This window comes from Diadema antillarum, unplaced genomic scaffold (genome assembly GCF_040938485.1).
Source record: "Diadema antillarum isolate AM-2024a unplaced genomic scaffold, OU_Dant_1.0 scf00000195, whole genome shotgun sequence".
Taxonomy (NCBI): Eukaryota; Metazoa; Echinodermata; class Echinoidea; order Diadematoida; family Diadematidae; genus Diadema; species Diadema antillarum.
The window spans coordinates 332358-348188 of NW_027271084.1; the positions used below are offsets into that span (position 1 = coordinate 332358).

The 15831-nt window shown below is 40.4% G+C and overlaps 1 protein-coding gene across 1 annotated transcript in view; it reads left to right on the forward strand.

Annotated features, from left to right (window-relative positions):
* The window catches only part of LOC139723597 (pikachurin-like), a 152410-nt gene extending 137816 nt beyond the window's left edge, over window positions 1-14594 (forward strand). The window contains exons 8-14 of the mRNA XM_071634831.1: window positions 2754-2994; window positions 4268-4496; window positions 5564-5744; window positions 11398-11476; window positions 12046-12189; window positions 13538-13728; window positions 14298-14594. Coding sequence (XP_071490932.1) covers window positions 2754-2994; window positions 4268-4496; window positions 5564-5744; window positions 11398-11476; window positions 12046-12189; window positions 13538-13728; window positions 14298-14446 — 1214 coding nt within the window. The 3' untranslated portion in view covers window positions 14447-14594. The remainder of the gene's footprint in view (window positions 1-2753; window positions 2995-4267; window positions 4497-5563; window positions 5745-11397; window positions 11477-12045; window positions 12190-13537; window positions 13729-14297) is intronic.
* Window positions 14595-15831: the final 1237 nt, after the last annotated feature.

A 15831-nucleotide genomic window follows, 5' to 3' on the forward strand; every position in this document is an offset into this window, starting at 1 on the left:
ACCGTCAAAGATCCCTATCTTCAGTTCTGAATGACATTGGCCATTGGAACTTGATATATTAAAGCATGGTGATATGATGACTTCAATAACAGACTTATTTGATTTGTCTGACAAGCTGCACGGCAGCCAATTTAAATTTTTATACATATTTGCCATGTTGGAGTGTTGAAAATCTCTATCTCGGGTTTGTAAATTAGGCTACCTGATTGAGCGCGCGTTTGTAACTGATAGAGTGCGCGCTGCTGTATTTACATTGTGACGTCAGTGAAAGGTGCATTATCCTTCCTTTTTGCTGCACTTTTTGACATGCCCGTGAATGTTAGTCATGATGTTTGTCTTCGTAGTCACATTGGAATTCAAAATAGCAGGCATTGCGTTTGTCAGACACATCACATCAGTTAATATTTTAACTCAGTATGTTTAAATACTTGTTTACCCCTAATTTCAGGGTCACTCACCACTGAGAAATCGAGATAGGGATTTTGAATATTTCGTCGAGGCAGCCATATTGGAATTCAAAATGGCGGCCATTCGATGTTTGTCAGACACTCCAAATCAATCTGTCATCAAATTCAGTGTGTCAAAACGCTCATGTGTACCAAATTTTGGTGCCACAGGTCATTCAGAACTGAAGATAGGGATCTTTGAACTTGTTTTGTGATGGCGGCCATATTGGAATTCAAAATGGCGGCCGACCCCGTGATCAGATCTCTTGGATCCGGCAATATTTGAAATCAGCGCCCCAAAATACCCCTATATGCAAAATTTCATACTTTCCGCCGGATGTGAGCATTTCGACCAATTTTTGTTACATATCTGCCCTACTATTATGTCAGTTTGCAGCAATAGAACATTCCTTTCTAAATGCATGGGAGTGATATCCTTATGAAGTAAAAATTTTGGGTACCAATATAATCTTTGCTTCAGTTTGGATAGGTATTTGACATTTCCAGAAGCATGCAAATGTGTTTTCACATGCAAAGAATAAACACTCTTTTGAAGACATGCACTTCACAGAGGTGTTTTTCTAATTTCATTTTTATTGAAAAGCGTGATGAAAATAGGTCCTTGTAAACGTGTGATTCTGATGATTTCATTTCCTGTCAAGCATTTTTTTTTCCTATGATGATGTCGTAATGCCGTTATTGTGAGAGCACTTTGCGGACATGAAATTACGCCCAAGGCTTTTCTCCAGTCCGCAGCACCGCCCTGTGATGGTGATAGAGCAATGACTCTGCATCGCTCTGTCTACATCATGTCTTGTTGCCATGGCGATATATGGCATCACCTTGCCAAAGATGCCCATTTTTACCGCCGGCATATTATAGGCTGGGGGAGAATTAGATGTTGAGTAGCCAAACAGGCACTTGAATGTGCCATGATACGAAGGAGACTCTACAGAGTGGCATAAATTAATGATTGAAGAGTGTAGGAGGAAGGCCCTGCAAGGGAGACAAATTCCTCTTGAAATCTCATTAAAATACCCCAAACCTCGGGGTAGGTAGAGACGTATTGACTCCATCTCCATTTTGCCAGTGAATTTTGTGGCATATCCTTTGGAGCACTATCTTGAGATTCTGTAGATGGTACCTGGTATAACACTGTTATATGTTGTAGAGTGCATATTGGAAATGATTTGGTTATTTTTTTTTATTCTATGCAAGCTTGAGGTATTTTTTTTTTTTGTAGTTGTGACCCCATCTGTCATACAAGTATAGAGTTATGCTGTGATATAGCAGTTCTGAGTTAAAAATTTAAGTACAATCTTTTTCATAAACTAGCAAACTGAGACAGGTGTGCCGTATGTTACACCAAACTCACAACAGATTTACGTGTGCTTGTTTTTGGATTTTAGCCTGGCTTCTACATTTCTGGAGGTATTATTTTCTGATCTCTGTAATGACATATGACACAATGATGAGTAACCAACATTTGGTGGTAATGACTGTCAGGATGCTTGTGCAACTTTCTTGATGATATCTGAAGACATTTCTTATTTCAAGATGCACATACTTTTTATATGCATAACTACAAGGATATATGCTAAAATGTAATGAGTTGATCGTCAGTGTCAAGAGTCAAGTTTTTGAAGTCATGTGCTCTGCTGTGAGGTGTTCATGTTTACTCCCACTGTGGACTTCATTGTCTTTAGACTTGCAATCAGTCTTGTGTTCAGTTTACTGGTCTCTCTATGTTGGCCAATTAACAACTGGAGAGAAATTTACAACTGGAACAAGAACAGCTACTGAATTTTTTGTTTGAAACAAAGTGACACTTTATTCTATATATCAAGCACATTGGTATGGCTTAATACGAACTGTCCTAGGGCATCCTCCAATGATATCTGCATGTAGAGTTTATTTTCACCATTTGCTATTCATCGATCTAAAAAGAAATAAAAGGGACATACGAAGTTAAAATATATCCCAGCACTCCACCCCTGAACCCTACACTATTTTGTCAAGATTTTACTTTACTTGCCCTACTGAAGGATGGGAATCTTTGACTATTACTGACTGCCAACAATATATTTATTTTAAGGCAAAGTCATTTCACTGTGCAGATACATCCAACAAGCAATACATCATGTACTTCATCATGATTAATATACATGATTTTCCTTTGTACACCCCTTTTATCACTGTTTTATGTGATAGAAGAGGCATATGACTTTTCAAAAATTCATTCCTTGAATGTGTTTATGTAATTTGCTCCATAACAATTTTTTTTCTTTCTTGCTTCCTCCCCTTCAGTGATTGAGATCCACACCCCATCCTTCAACAGCTCCCACGCATCCCACATCGCCTTCGACTCCCTGGGCAACAAGCACCTCTCCTTCCTCCAGATGGAGGTCATATTCAAGCCGAGGGAGCCCTCGGGGATCCTCATCTATAGCGGTTCCGACTCCGGCGACGGCGACTTCTTCTCCATCACGCTGGAGGACCACTACATCAACTTCAAGTTCGACTGTGGCTCAGGACCAGCCGTGCTGAGGTATGTGTGCGTCCGTCTCTCTGATACATGCAGAGTCTCTGTGTTGCCTTTAGGGATGTTCCAGCTTCAGATTCTAACATATCACATCATGTTTCACTTAACTGAGGCCTTTTTTGTCTTTTGACACAAGTTATAGCACCAATAAATAATCCGTTGAAAGTATTATAATCTGTTTAAGAGATGCACGAGGCATCAGTGTAAAGTTCACCATTTTCCTTGAGGGCATGACATATGTGAAATACAGTGCATTCCTGTGGTTATAACGAACATGGTTATAACAAAATTCCGGTCAAAAGAAAGTAAAAATTCAGGCCACTCTATGTATTTTTATTGTTTATTTGTGCGGTTATAACAAAATTTTGATATAACGAAAGAAAACGACCAGTCCCAAGGACTTTGTTGTAATGGGAGTCCACTGGAGACCATTTCAATATGTTTTCACTCTCCCCTTTACAAGAAATACAGAGGAATCATTTGATGCTTTTTGAGTTGTGACTCGATCTCTTGTGCACTGGATGTCTACTTCATGTCCTAACTTGAGGGATCAAATGATGATCTTCAACAGAGAGGGTGGGATAAATGTATTGAATTGAATTATGAGCTGTTTAGTATGGCTGCTAGGGAAGCAGTTCAATCTTACGATATGCAAGCAGCCACAGGACCAACAGCTGTTAAAGTCCCCTCAGAGGGACAAGTCAATAAGGATAAAATGCCTTACCTAAGGGTGCAACCACTGGATGCTGCTGGCAGATGCAAAAGAGAGACCAGGAGATTGAGAAACCATGTGGTCTTATCCACAACAGCTCCTCAGACATTCTGCGGAAGCAAAACAATATCACGAGTTGAAATTCTTGAATAGAGGAACCTCGTTGTAACAAGTTGCTTGGGACCAGTGATATTTCTTCTTTATATCGGGTACCTCATTATATCAGGGATAAAAACAAAAGAATATGAAAAGAATGGAACCTGTAAAATGCTGTAAAACCAGAAACATTCACAGAATGAACTTTCACAAATTAGAGCCAATGGCCTTTTTTGGGCATGAATCTTTTGCAAATTGGCCTCTAGCATTCGGTGCATAGTGTAGACAAAAATTAATGCATTCATTTTACTTTCATGAATCTTAGCTCCTTGCAAAATTCACACAAGTTTCATGTACAATGTAGGCTACAGTTTGTGGTTTTACAGTTAATGTTTCATCTGGTATCTTGCTACATGCGACTTTGTTGTAACAAAGTTCCACTGTATCTGTTACCTGCCTGTGATGGTGTAGGTCAACCCAGTCCATCTCCCTCCACGAGTGGCACATCATAGAGGTGTCCCGGACTGCCCGGGAGGGCTTCCTTAGGGTAGACAACCAGCCGACGGTACAGGCCCAGGCGCCGGGAGCGTTCACCCAGACCTCGTTCCAGACGCTCCTCTACGTCGGCGGCATCGACGACATCGACATCCTCTCCGAGGAGGTGGCCATCAAGAATTCCTTCAGCGGCGACATCCAGAGGGTGAGGATTACTGCCAGATGTCATTCCATGTTCAAATTGACTCTGATGAATGAAGTAAAATCAGACAAATTGTCACCAAGTTTCATTAACCTGTTGAAGGCAGGTGTCTGTGGAAAATATGTGTTATAGCCAAATCAGCTCATTCTCAATGGGTTTGAAGTTATTTGGTTATTAATTTCTTTGAGATGGCCATATTATTTATAACTTTCAATCACATGTATACCTTATGCAAATTAGATGATGATTTCATTGCCCCACAACTCTTTAATTGATACTGACCTGCACTCTAATCTCTGCTGACTTTTTTTTAATACTTGAATAAGGGTTCTGTCTTCAATTTCGAACGTCTGGAACGAGGTCTAGAATAAAATTGTAGAGCTGTGATGATTAAGAATGATTACTTTTCAGGGGAAGCAGGTGTCAGTTGCTGATTTATGAGCTAAATAAATGATTTTTTTCTCCAGGGAAAAGTAAGTCTTTTTCTTCGTCAAGGCAAAGAGATGTGGGTTTGTTTCTACTAATTGCATCTGTCCCTTTTTTCTGGAGAGAAAATTATTATTTTCAAACTACTCATCAATTTTCTGCATTGCTGATATGTACAGTGTGTTAAGGATAATTCATTTACAAGAAGTCACCTCCTACTTACCTAGTCTGCCACATTTGTCCCAGAGATATTAATAGATGTTTATACACTCTGACATTTACTCTGTCAGCATGTTATGATTATGACTTCTGTCAAAATGAAGAAAGTTTAGCAATGGCACTGAAATCAATTTCTCCTTTAAAAAAAGGTATTCTCTTTGAATGACAAATTGAATAGACTTGCAATTTCTCATGTCTATATAGCCCTTTGCAGGAATGGGAAAAGAGAACAAAAAACTCAGAAAGAAACTAATTTGCAGCAGAATAGGTGAAAATGGAAGAATATGACTTCTATAGTTGTGCTGCAATATTTGGAATCAATTCATATCTTTGTGTGTGTGTGTGTGTTTTTTTTATAAAGGAAAAGCCCTGCTAATGTTATCGTACCTTTAATGAAATGCAAATATACCCATGTGACCATGCAGGTGCTTGTGAATGACGCCCCCATCGACCTCATCTCCGAGGCAGTGGGCGGAGCCAACGTGGGTAACGCCCTCCACCCATGCCAGGGACAGCCTTGTATGAATGCAGGGGAGTGTGTTCCCAAGCACGACAAATATGAGTGCAACTGCCTGCTGGGCTTCGGAGGCAACAACTGTGAACACGGTAAATGTGCTAAGTACATCGAACAATTATCATAAGTATATTTCAATGTGCATTTTAGCTTTCTTCTCTTCCTTTCTTTTGGTCCACCTGTGAGTTGATTTATTTATTTTTTTATTTGGTGCCAGTTTCTATTTTCTCAGAGTTGCATACCGTTGGTACCCGGTATAGAGAGGTCAATGCTACAGTTCGACCTCGATTATCCGGCCATGTCGGGACCGGCGCTCATCCAGATAAGCGAATTGGCCGGATATGAGAGACACAATGTTAATGTAACATGGGTGTATGCAAGGGGGGTCGGGAGGGTCGTACGGCCCCCCCAAATTTTCAAAAGGTCCACTTTTTGTAAAAGACATTTTTGTTTTTTGAGGGCTTTTTACTCTATATAGGCCTACAACAGGGAAAAAAAGTGACCGGTGTTCCAGCAAATTGTCAAAAACCTCGTAAATTTCGTAACTTAGTTTTAATATGCCATAATTTACCTTATTTCTAAGCCGCACTGCCATGCCGAAAAAGTCACTTTTGTATGCACCAAATGGCCCCATTTTAAGATACGAAATTCAAAAACTCCCTACCGTGGGAGGGGGGACACCCCCCTCCCACACCCTCCCCCCGCTCGGTCGCTCCGCTCCCTCGCAAAGGCAAAGGTCCAAAAATTTTGATTACGACCCCCCCAGAAAAAATCCTGGATACACCCCTGTGTAATATAGCTGCCGTCCAAGCTGCCATCCCAGTGCACTGGCAGCTAGGCAGGTAGCATACCCCGCAACGGTGGTGTAATCTATGCCGTGATTTACTGACAAGTTTTCCATCCATGTTCTTATGGTGAATTTATAGATCATGACCACTTACTTTTATGATGATGATGTGGTGTGAATCTATGTTAGTTCTGTCAGGAATATTGTAGGTAAATCATGTGAGTTTTGTAGAAATTTTAATTGATTTTAAAGTCACTGGTTTTTCTCAATTTTTGAATGAAAAAAATAATAATGATAATACTACATTTATAAAGCGCATAATAAGCACATGCTTCTCTATGCGCTGTACAATTCAGATACAACATACAAACAAATGACTAACAAATGTAACACTCAACATAATAAATACAATAATTAACAAAAGGAGTAATGAATGTTTATCTTAATCAAGGAAGACGAAACAGGTGAGTTTTAAGACCGGATTTGAAATTTGCAAAACTGGGTGCACATCAAATTTTTTGTGGTAAATTGTTCCAAAGCGTAGGTCCAGCAAATGCGAAAGATCTGCCCCCGTAATATGAAGTGTTGGTTCTGGGAATGTGAAGAAGCGCTTGGGTGCTTGAGCGAAGGTTGCGAGGAGGGTGATACTGCTTGAGCAAATCTGCCAGATATGTTGGGGAAGAACTAAGTTGTGCCTTGTAGGTCAGCAATATGAGTTTGAACATTATACGTCTGTCAACAGGTAGCCAGTGTAATTTTTTGAGGGTATGGGTTATACTTTGTTGACGAGGAGTCCGTGTGACAAGCCTGGCTGCGATGTTCTGTAGCATCTGAATGCGGTGGATGTCGGTAGAAGGAAGGCCATACAACAAGCTGTTGCAGGAGTCTATCCGGCTGGTGACAAATGCATGAACCAGTGTGAGTGTAGCTTTATTTGTGAGGAAACCTCTGACTTGACTGATGCATCTGATTGCTGCCATAGCCGATTTGCAGACGGTTTTTATATGTTCCTTCATACTGATGTGCTGATCAAAGACGACCCCCAAATTTCTAGCATGAGGCACAGGATTGATTTGGCCATCACCAACACAGACATTCAAAGGGTTGGGTTGAGAACAAAACTTTGATGTGAAATGGATCACTTCCGTTTTGGCATCATTCAGAGACAACTTGTTCTTCATTGCCCAAGCTCTGACATCAGCAATACAGGCGTTTAATCTTTTCAAAGATTCTTCACGCTCGGTGTTCTTAAACATTATGTACATTTGAGTATCATCTGCATAGAGCATTACATTCACATCATGGGCTCTTATGATGTCATTTATTGGTGCTGTATACATCGTAAAGGAAAGGGGCCCGATGACGGATCCTTGAGGAACCCCTAGTTTGTCACTGCAGGTTTCCGAAAGGGCATCTTTTATCTGAATTGTATGCGTTCTGTTCTTCAAATAGGAGCAGAACCATTGAAGAACAGTTCCCCTAATTCCAAAGTAGCATTCCATTCTATCAAGCAGAAGATCATGATCGATCGTATCGAATGCTGCGCTAAAATCTAGCAACACCAGCACCGCTTCCTGACGAGCATCTAAAGCCAGAAGGAGATCATTCTGGACCTTCAAAAGAGCTGTCTCCACACTAAAATGTTCACGATAAGCCGACTGGGTTTGAGGAAGGAGATCATTCTCACTCAAATACTCCCTGATCTGTCTAGCAGCAGCTCTCTCGACTAATTTTCCAACATAGCTGAGATTTGCTATAGGCCGGTAGCTTGATATATCATCATGGGGAAGATCATCCTTTTTTAGTCTGGGATGAATAATTGCATGTTTCAAGCATGTTGGCACAATACCGTTTTGTAAGCTGGTATTCACAATTTCAGCAAGAACTGGGGTGAGACAGTACATCACATTTTTAAGGAGAGTAGTGGGTATTGGGTCCAGATCACAATAAGCATTGGATGTTGCTTTGATGATTTTGACTATTTCATCCTCTGCCACCATGTCAAACTCACTCAGACTAGATGAGCAATGCTCTCGGACGGAAACAGACAGGTCCTCGCAGACTGAAGTATCTAGATTCTGCCGGATGCGTTTAATTTTCTCGTCAAAGAACCTACAAAAAGACTCTGCAAGTTGAATGGGGGAATCATGACGTGGCAGGATCTGGTTTGATACACTTGGTGATGACAAAGTCCGAACCATGCGATACAACCCTTTTTGATCACGAGGATCAATTTTCTTCAGAAAATAATCCGTTTTTGTCTGGCGAAGAAGTGCAAAGTAAGCTTTACACTTCTCTCTATAGATGTCCGTATGAACTTGAAGACCAGATTTGTAGCATGCCCTTTCAGCTTTCCTACGCTCTTGCTTTAGTCTCCTTAGAACACCAGAATACCATGGAGCGTGAGGTCTAAGGATGAATTTCTTCTCCTTGCGTGGGGCATGTTGATCCAACAACCTCTGCATCTCCCTGTTATATAAATCGGTAATATCGCTGCAATCATCGGGTGGATTTGTGATTAATGAAGAATCCTCAATGTCCTGTCGAAATTTTACCAGATCAACATCCTTGCAGTTCCTCAGGATAACGGAGCGTCTGACAGGAAGAGGCCGAGCAATTGACAAGCCACAGATTGCTGACCGATGATCAGAAGGCAACGAAAAATCAGTTGTTGTTGTTAATACTAGATCATCACATTCACGAGATATGACAAGATCAAGTGTGTGACCACTGGAGTGGGTGGGGCCCTTTACGTGGTTGCGAAGATTTGCCCCATCCAACAAGCTAAGGAATCGTTGGGCATCGACATTAGTTGGGTCATCAATGTGAAAGTTAAAGTCGCCAACTATCAAGAGCTTCTGACGGTTGGTGCAGAGAACTTCAATCAGACCAGATACTTCACTGAAGAATTTACTCATAGTCTCCCTTTTTCTACCAGAAGATGGCGGCCTGTATATGACTATGAGACGAAGATCTACTGATCCAGGGGACTTCAGTATCAAGTCAATATACTCAAAAGACTGGAAAGTCAATCGTTGATTAACACCCACGTTGAACCCTTCATGCACCAGTACACCTACTCCACCTCCCTTCCCGCCCAGTCGGGGGGAGTGGTGGAACGAGAAGTTCGGTAGTGTTGACTTAATGTCTGCAAGGGTACGATTGTCACGATCTGAGTTAGTGAGCCAGGTTTCTGTGATAGCAAAGATATGGAGCTTTCTGGATATTACAAAGTCACATAAAGCTGCAGACTTTCCGCGGGCCTTTACTGAACGTGCATTCCAAACAGCAAAGTTTGTACATGAATATGGTCGTAAACTCATGTTTCTCTGAATGTTTACGACTTCCCGAGTTCTCATGACTGTTAAGGGAAGTAAATGCTTCTGCTTCTCATTACGCACAGTTATTCTAGTGCGTATGTGGTTCACCCTGGAAGGCCACTTGTTTCGTTCCTCCTTGTCCAACATATCATGATTTGCTCTCTTCTTCCTGACACCAGCGCGTTTTCCACGGTGGGTTTTCCTATACCTGACTTCATACCGTGATATACCAAGCTGATTTATCAAGTCCCGAGTGTCTCTAGGTACAGGAACAGGTGACAAGTTGCCTAACGATGGATTCAGCGACATCAGAAAGGAGCGATCATACCCATAATTACTTCTCTGACATACACTGACAGCACCACATACAGGCTTTGCGGCATTCACATGTATATCAGAAAAGTTGCGTTCACGTGGTCCTGGATTAGGATTTACATCACCACATTCTAGAAGCTGAAGTTGAAATGAAGCTTCTGAGTTTGAATAATATGGAATGCGGGATCCACAGATCTTTCTGCGAATAGGTGTAAAACTGCATAGCTGTTGAGGTTTCAGTTGGGCAACATGGCTGACGTGATGGCTTTCTCCACAGTGCCCACATAGCAGCACAATGAGAACAAAAGATAACAGCCTGAGTGACTCCATTGTCCCCGTATGCAAGGTACCGGTACTCCTAAAGATAGCTGATGGTCAGTTAGCAGCCAAGGCTGAGTGAACTTGAAAAGAGCATGAGCCCCTGGAAGGCATGCTATGATGGCTGTTCATGTAGTGTGTACAGAGTCCAATCCAAACATGGTGAAAACTTGGTTCTCAAAATGCAGGAAAATTACTCAACCAATTCCTCCACAATCGGTCCTGTGATGTCCACACTACTTATTCAACAGACTGTTAACCTCAAAACAAATGAATCTGATGACATGCAGCCGTAAGAGTGCAAACTAATATAGAGAGCACATTTAAGGGCTGCCTGCTAGGCGCACACACAAGCACACTAAGTCAGAAAAAAAGGTCCTTCACTGCATGAACGCGTCCAGATAATAGAGATTTCCGGATAAAAGGAGGCCGGATAATCGAGGTCGAACTGTGTTTGTTGACATCCATGGTTCGAGGTAGCTTCAGTCTAGTCCATGGATCCCGGATTGTGCAGATTTTGATTGCAAAAATACATGTACCACACTGCATAATATGCCAAATAGATATTCACTGATGGATTGTACAGGTGGCATTTCATATGGATCGATGCCCCCCCTGGGGGTGAAGTGATTGCACTGTGTTTGCAGTTTTGATTCCAGTAACAGAAGTAATGACAAGCTGTATTAGGATTTCAGCACCTCATGGTTGACTAAGTATTACCATAGAAAACAACTGAATACTTCAATGTAAGATGAACCTAAGTCCATTTGAGAAAGAACTTAATGAGAAAAAAATGAATAAATAGCATCCTATTTTTTTTTCCTTATTGGAATGTATGTTTACAAATTGATTTGCAAAACATCCATTTTAATGATTATCTATCTGCATTACTTCACAAGGGGTCTCCATATATGATATGGCCAAATTGGGACTTGGTCCATTCTTATATTCAGGTATTCAACTATCAGTTTATGATCATTGTTGTGTTTCACTACTTGATTACAGAGGTTGAACTTCCAGTGCCAGAGCCAAAGTTTAATGGGAGGAGTTATCTCTGGTTTGCCAGCAATGAAATTACCTCCAGGTAAGATGACCTCCAATTCTGACTTTCATTCACTCAAAAAAGAAAATGGCAAGATGACCAGACGCTTCTTTTTTTCTTTCTTTCTTTCTTTCTCTCTCAGGTAGATAAGGTCAAACTTTTTGAGTCCAGAAAATACAACTGTCCATGCTTGTTTGACCTCAGCATGAATGAGGCCTATCAGACCCCTCCCCCCCCCCAAAAAAAAAAAAAAAGAAAAAGAAGAAAAAATCATACACCCAGCATAGAAGTTAACTACATTGTATGTGTGAGTTTTAGGGCATAAATTTACCAGTTCCACAATGTGTGTCGTCATTTAATACATAAACATAGATGCTGGCTTTGCTATCTGAAGAGTGCTTTATTAATTTAAGAGGTCAGTGGACTAGTAGAAAGGGGCAAAATTTTTTCATGACATGGCCCAAACTGAAATTCATCTTAATGGGGATGTTTAGAAGATGCACTTTGCAAATATTTGCCAGAAATGTATAACATTTAGAGATGGGACTACTATGACATGAGTAAATGTAGTCAAGGATGGGATACTCATTATTTCTCTTTGTGACCAACAGGCTAACGGGCGAACGCAACATCTTCACCTTCGAGATTCGAGTCCAGGAGCCCAACGGGATGGTCCTGTGGGCGGGGCACTCCAGTATGACCTCCGGCAGTGACTTCATTGCAGTAGGGATGGAAAATGGCTTCCTAGTCCTCCGGTAAGTGGTGGCAATTGGGAACCAGTGTTATGCTCTTAACCCAGCAAATGCCTAAAACCACATACAATCAAACTTTTTAATAGCAGCTCCCCAAGGGAGGCAATTATTAGCTTGTGGCCGCTATAGACAGGGTCTTTAACATGGCCTTTCTCTTAGGGGAACTTTTCAGTGGACGTATACAGCAAAATAGCTGCCATAGACAGGTGGCCACAAAGGCAGGTTTTACCGTAATACTTTTTTTTTTTCATGTTTAAAGATGTATCTTTTTATTGTGATTTTTATCATTCATTGCTAGTAAATCATGAGGTCAATAGAATCTTGTCTTTTATTGGAACTCCAGAGTGGTCATTTACCATGTTTTAATTGTGGTTGTCGAATCATACGAAAAACCTAAGACAAATGCCTTGTATATTACATAAATTTTAGATTGGCAATGTACATTTTTAGAAGGTTTAAGGTGATATTTCTATCCCAATATGGCAAATATTTGTGTAATTTTTTTCACATTTTTTTCATATTTGATGAATTTGAACAGATCCATCTCATTTTTCGCCAGTATTGTAAGATATTTAGTGAATATTTGAGGTGCCAGTATGAAGAAGACAATATTTCTGCACAAACTCCCCATGACCTGATGAATTAGATCAGTTTGTCACCTTGATTACTGTCTCCAACATTGTATACTCTGGTTTTGATGTCCGTGGTTCCATTCTGAACCCACTCCCCCTCTTTATCTATAAAATAATTGGGAAAACTTGATTTTTGACACCCAGTTGAATTTTCAAATTAAAATAATCAAACAAAGACTTATTTAAGCATCTCACACTTTGTATGAATTTCATCATCATCATTGTAATATTACATTCTCTTTGAAAAAAATTATGCTTTTTTTTTTTAGTTTTTGAATAGAATGATGTGTGTGCTCTATCAAGTTTAAAGGGATGGTATGGTATTGGTGGAGATGAGGAGTGGGCTTTTAACTCTTTGCAAGATACCAAGAAACCACTTATGAAATAGTACAGAGCATACAATTCTAAGAGGAATTTAAAGTTAATGTGATGAAAATTAGTTTTGGAATGGCTGGGACATCCAAAAACAAAGTAAAACAAAGTGATTGTAATAAAAGGTGAGTCCCACCTTTTATTAGGATCACTCTGATTTGGATATCTCAGCCATTTCAAAACCAATTTTCATCAATTAAACTTTGAAATCCTCCTGGAATTACTCACTCTTTCACATTTCGTAAGAGGTTTCTCATTATCTCACCAAAAAAATGTTAGAAACCTGAAGATAGGTTTCAAAAAGTGCTATACCATCCCTTTAAATAATTATTACTTGTTCATTTTAGATTCAACTTAGGAGGAGGTGAGGCAGTGCTCAAGAGCAGGCGGCCGGTCAATGATGGGGATTGGCATGAGATCAGGATAGACCGGCTGGGTGTGGTGGGCATCATGGAGGTGGACAATGATGATGCGGTCACCGCGGAAACGGGCCAAGAGAGATTCAGACAACTCAACGTTAACGATGGATTATACTTAGGTGAGTAATGTCATTCTGCTAATCAATCTGTGTGCTATATATGAGTGAATAACTTTAGATAGGTTAGCATGCAAGAAATACAGCAATTGCTGTCAGCTATTAGTATCTCCTGGGTCTTTTTGCTGTTTTTTGAACACTATGTTCTGATTCTCTTCACTGTTTCTCCTCTGTACCAGTCTTTCTTGCAAACAAGGTTCTTTTTTTCCAGCTCTCCTTGTCTTTCTCCCTTCTGTTTTTATTCTGCCTGCCTTCAAGATGTACTCTGAAATTGCTTCTCCATACTGATTTGCAAGTTTGTGCACTTTTACCACAATAAGTGCATCAAAAGTTGATCCAGCTTACAGGAATCAGAACCACTAGGTAATAAAATGTAAAGTTGGTCATTAAAGTCAAATTAATTTCTTAACCCGTTGAGGACGAGTCCCGAGTACACTCAGGCAAGTGTCTATGGGAAATGTGTGTTGTAGCAAGATCAGTCCGTCCTCAACGGGTTAAAACAGCATCTGTGAATACATTTGTAAAACATTATGTCAATCTTTGTTTTACAATTTTTTTAATGTTCTTTACAGGTGGTATGCCTTCCATAGTGGATACGACAATGAACCGCTACACGACAGGACTGTCGGGATGCGTGCGCAACTTTAAGGTCGGCCAGAGCCTGAACGTGTTCGGGTCCGATGAGCCGGACGACGGCAGAAACATTGACCACTGCTCATAATCCCCGGCAGAGTGACTAGCCAGAGCGAAAAAAGAGAAGAGACTCTACTTCTTTTTCTTCCTCCGTGGAGCAGGAAAAACTTAAAAAAGGATGGAAGAATCTGGAGGGCGCCCTCTATTGAGAGGATTCCTGATGCAGACAGTTTCCCTCCTTCGACTGGACGTTGGTGTGACAGGTCATGAGGAGAGGTCAATCATTGCATCAACACACTCGGTGGTTGAGCCACTTGATAATTGTTCCAGCTCTTCGTCAGACGTGATCCTTGCCTATCAGTGTTGGGTTTTTTTTTTGTTTTTTTTTAATGAATGAATGAATATGAAAAACTTTTTACCATACCCTCAATCAATAGACATTCTTCTCAGTTTCCACTTCTCACTTTCATCCACTTTATGTACGTGAAGCTGTACGGACATTACAGATAGCAGATGAGTCCATTCCCATCTAGCCACTGTAAAATAAGGTTTTGAGGTTTGTTAATCATGTCCCACATTGTTACAGGAGACATCCCTCGAAACTTTCACTCAAAATCTAAATCTTTCCAAAGATCAGACCATTTCTTTGTTGGGTCAGTCACTTTAGGTAAGTATTGCCATGAAATTTTGAATGTACAATTTCTCCATTTGCTATACTTTCATTTATGAACTCGTTGGTGTTTTTTACTGTGATTTGTTTAACTGTTCAGTGCGTTGTCTCCTATGTCTCATGATCTTTAAAATGAAGTAACTTGCAGTATTTCTAGGGATAAAGGTGAATGCAGCAAGGAAGATTACTCCAACATTCATAATGGTACACAGCGGTCTCTGGGAATAGTCTGCCAAGTTCGTGTACTGTGTTAAGAAAGCTTGACGGCTTGTCCCGTGCACCCAAACGTATGCCTTATACCTACTGGACAGTGAGGAGCAGCCATCAGCTGGTTTGTAACCTGATGACTTGTAACAGTGCCCTGTGTAAAATTATCATTAACAGATTCAGGTATTTTGTCATACAGCAACAGTGAAACTTGCGTAGAAGTGGCAGAAAATAGAAAGAAGGAAGGAAATAAGGAAGTTACAGAAAGAAGGAAGAAAATGTCGCTTGTCATTATTCTTCCCAGATTATGACATCATTACACCATGACAGATAAAATGAATACCAGTCTTTACTGTTTTTATATCAAACACAAAATCCATATCGCTTGCTTCAACCTGTTTCAAGCCAAATAATAAAAAGAGAAGCTTGGTATAATAGCCAGTGGCTTGTAATAAGCTCTTTAATCACCTGATGGTTTGCACTTTGTCCCCATAGGCTGAAGTATAAATATACAGGTATCGAGGATTACGCAAAGCAATGTACAAAACCAACAAACTGATAAAGACATTGGTATATCAAGACCTGGATATTGTAGT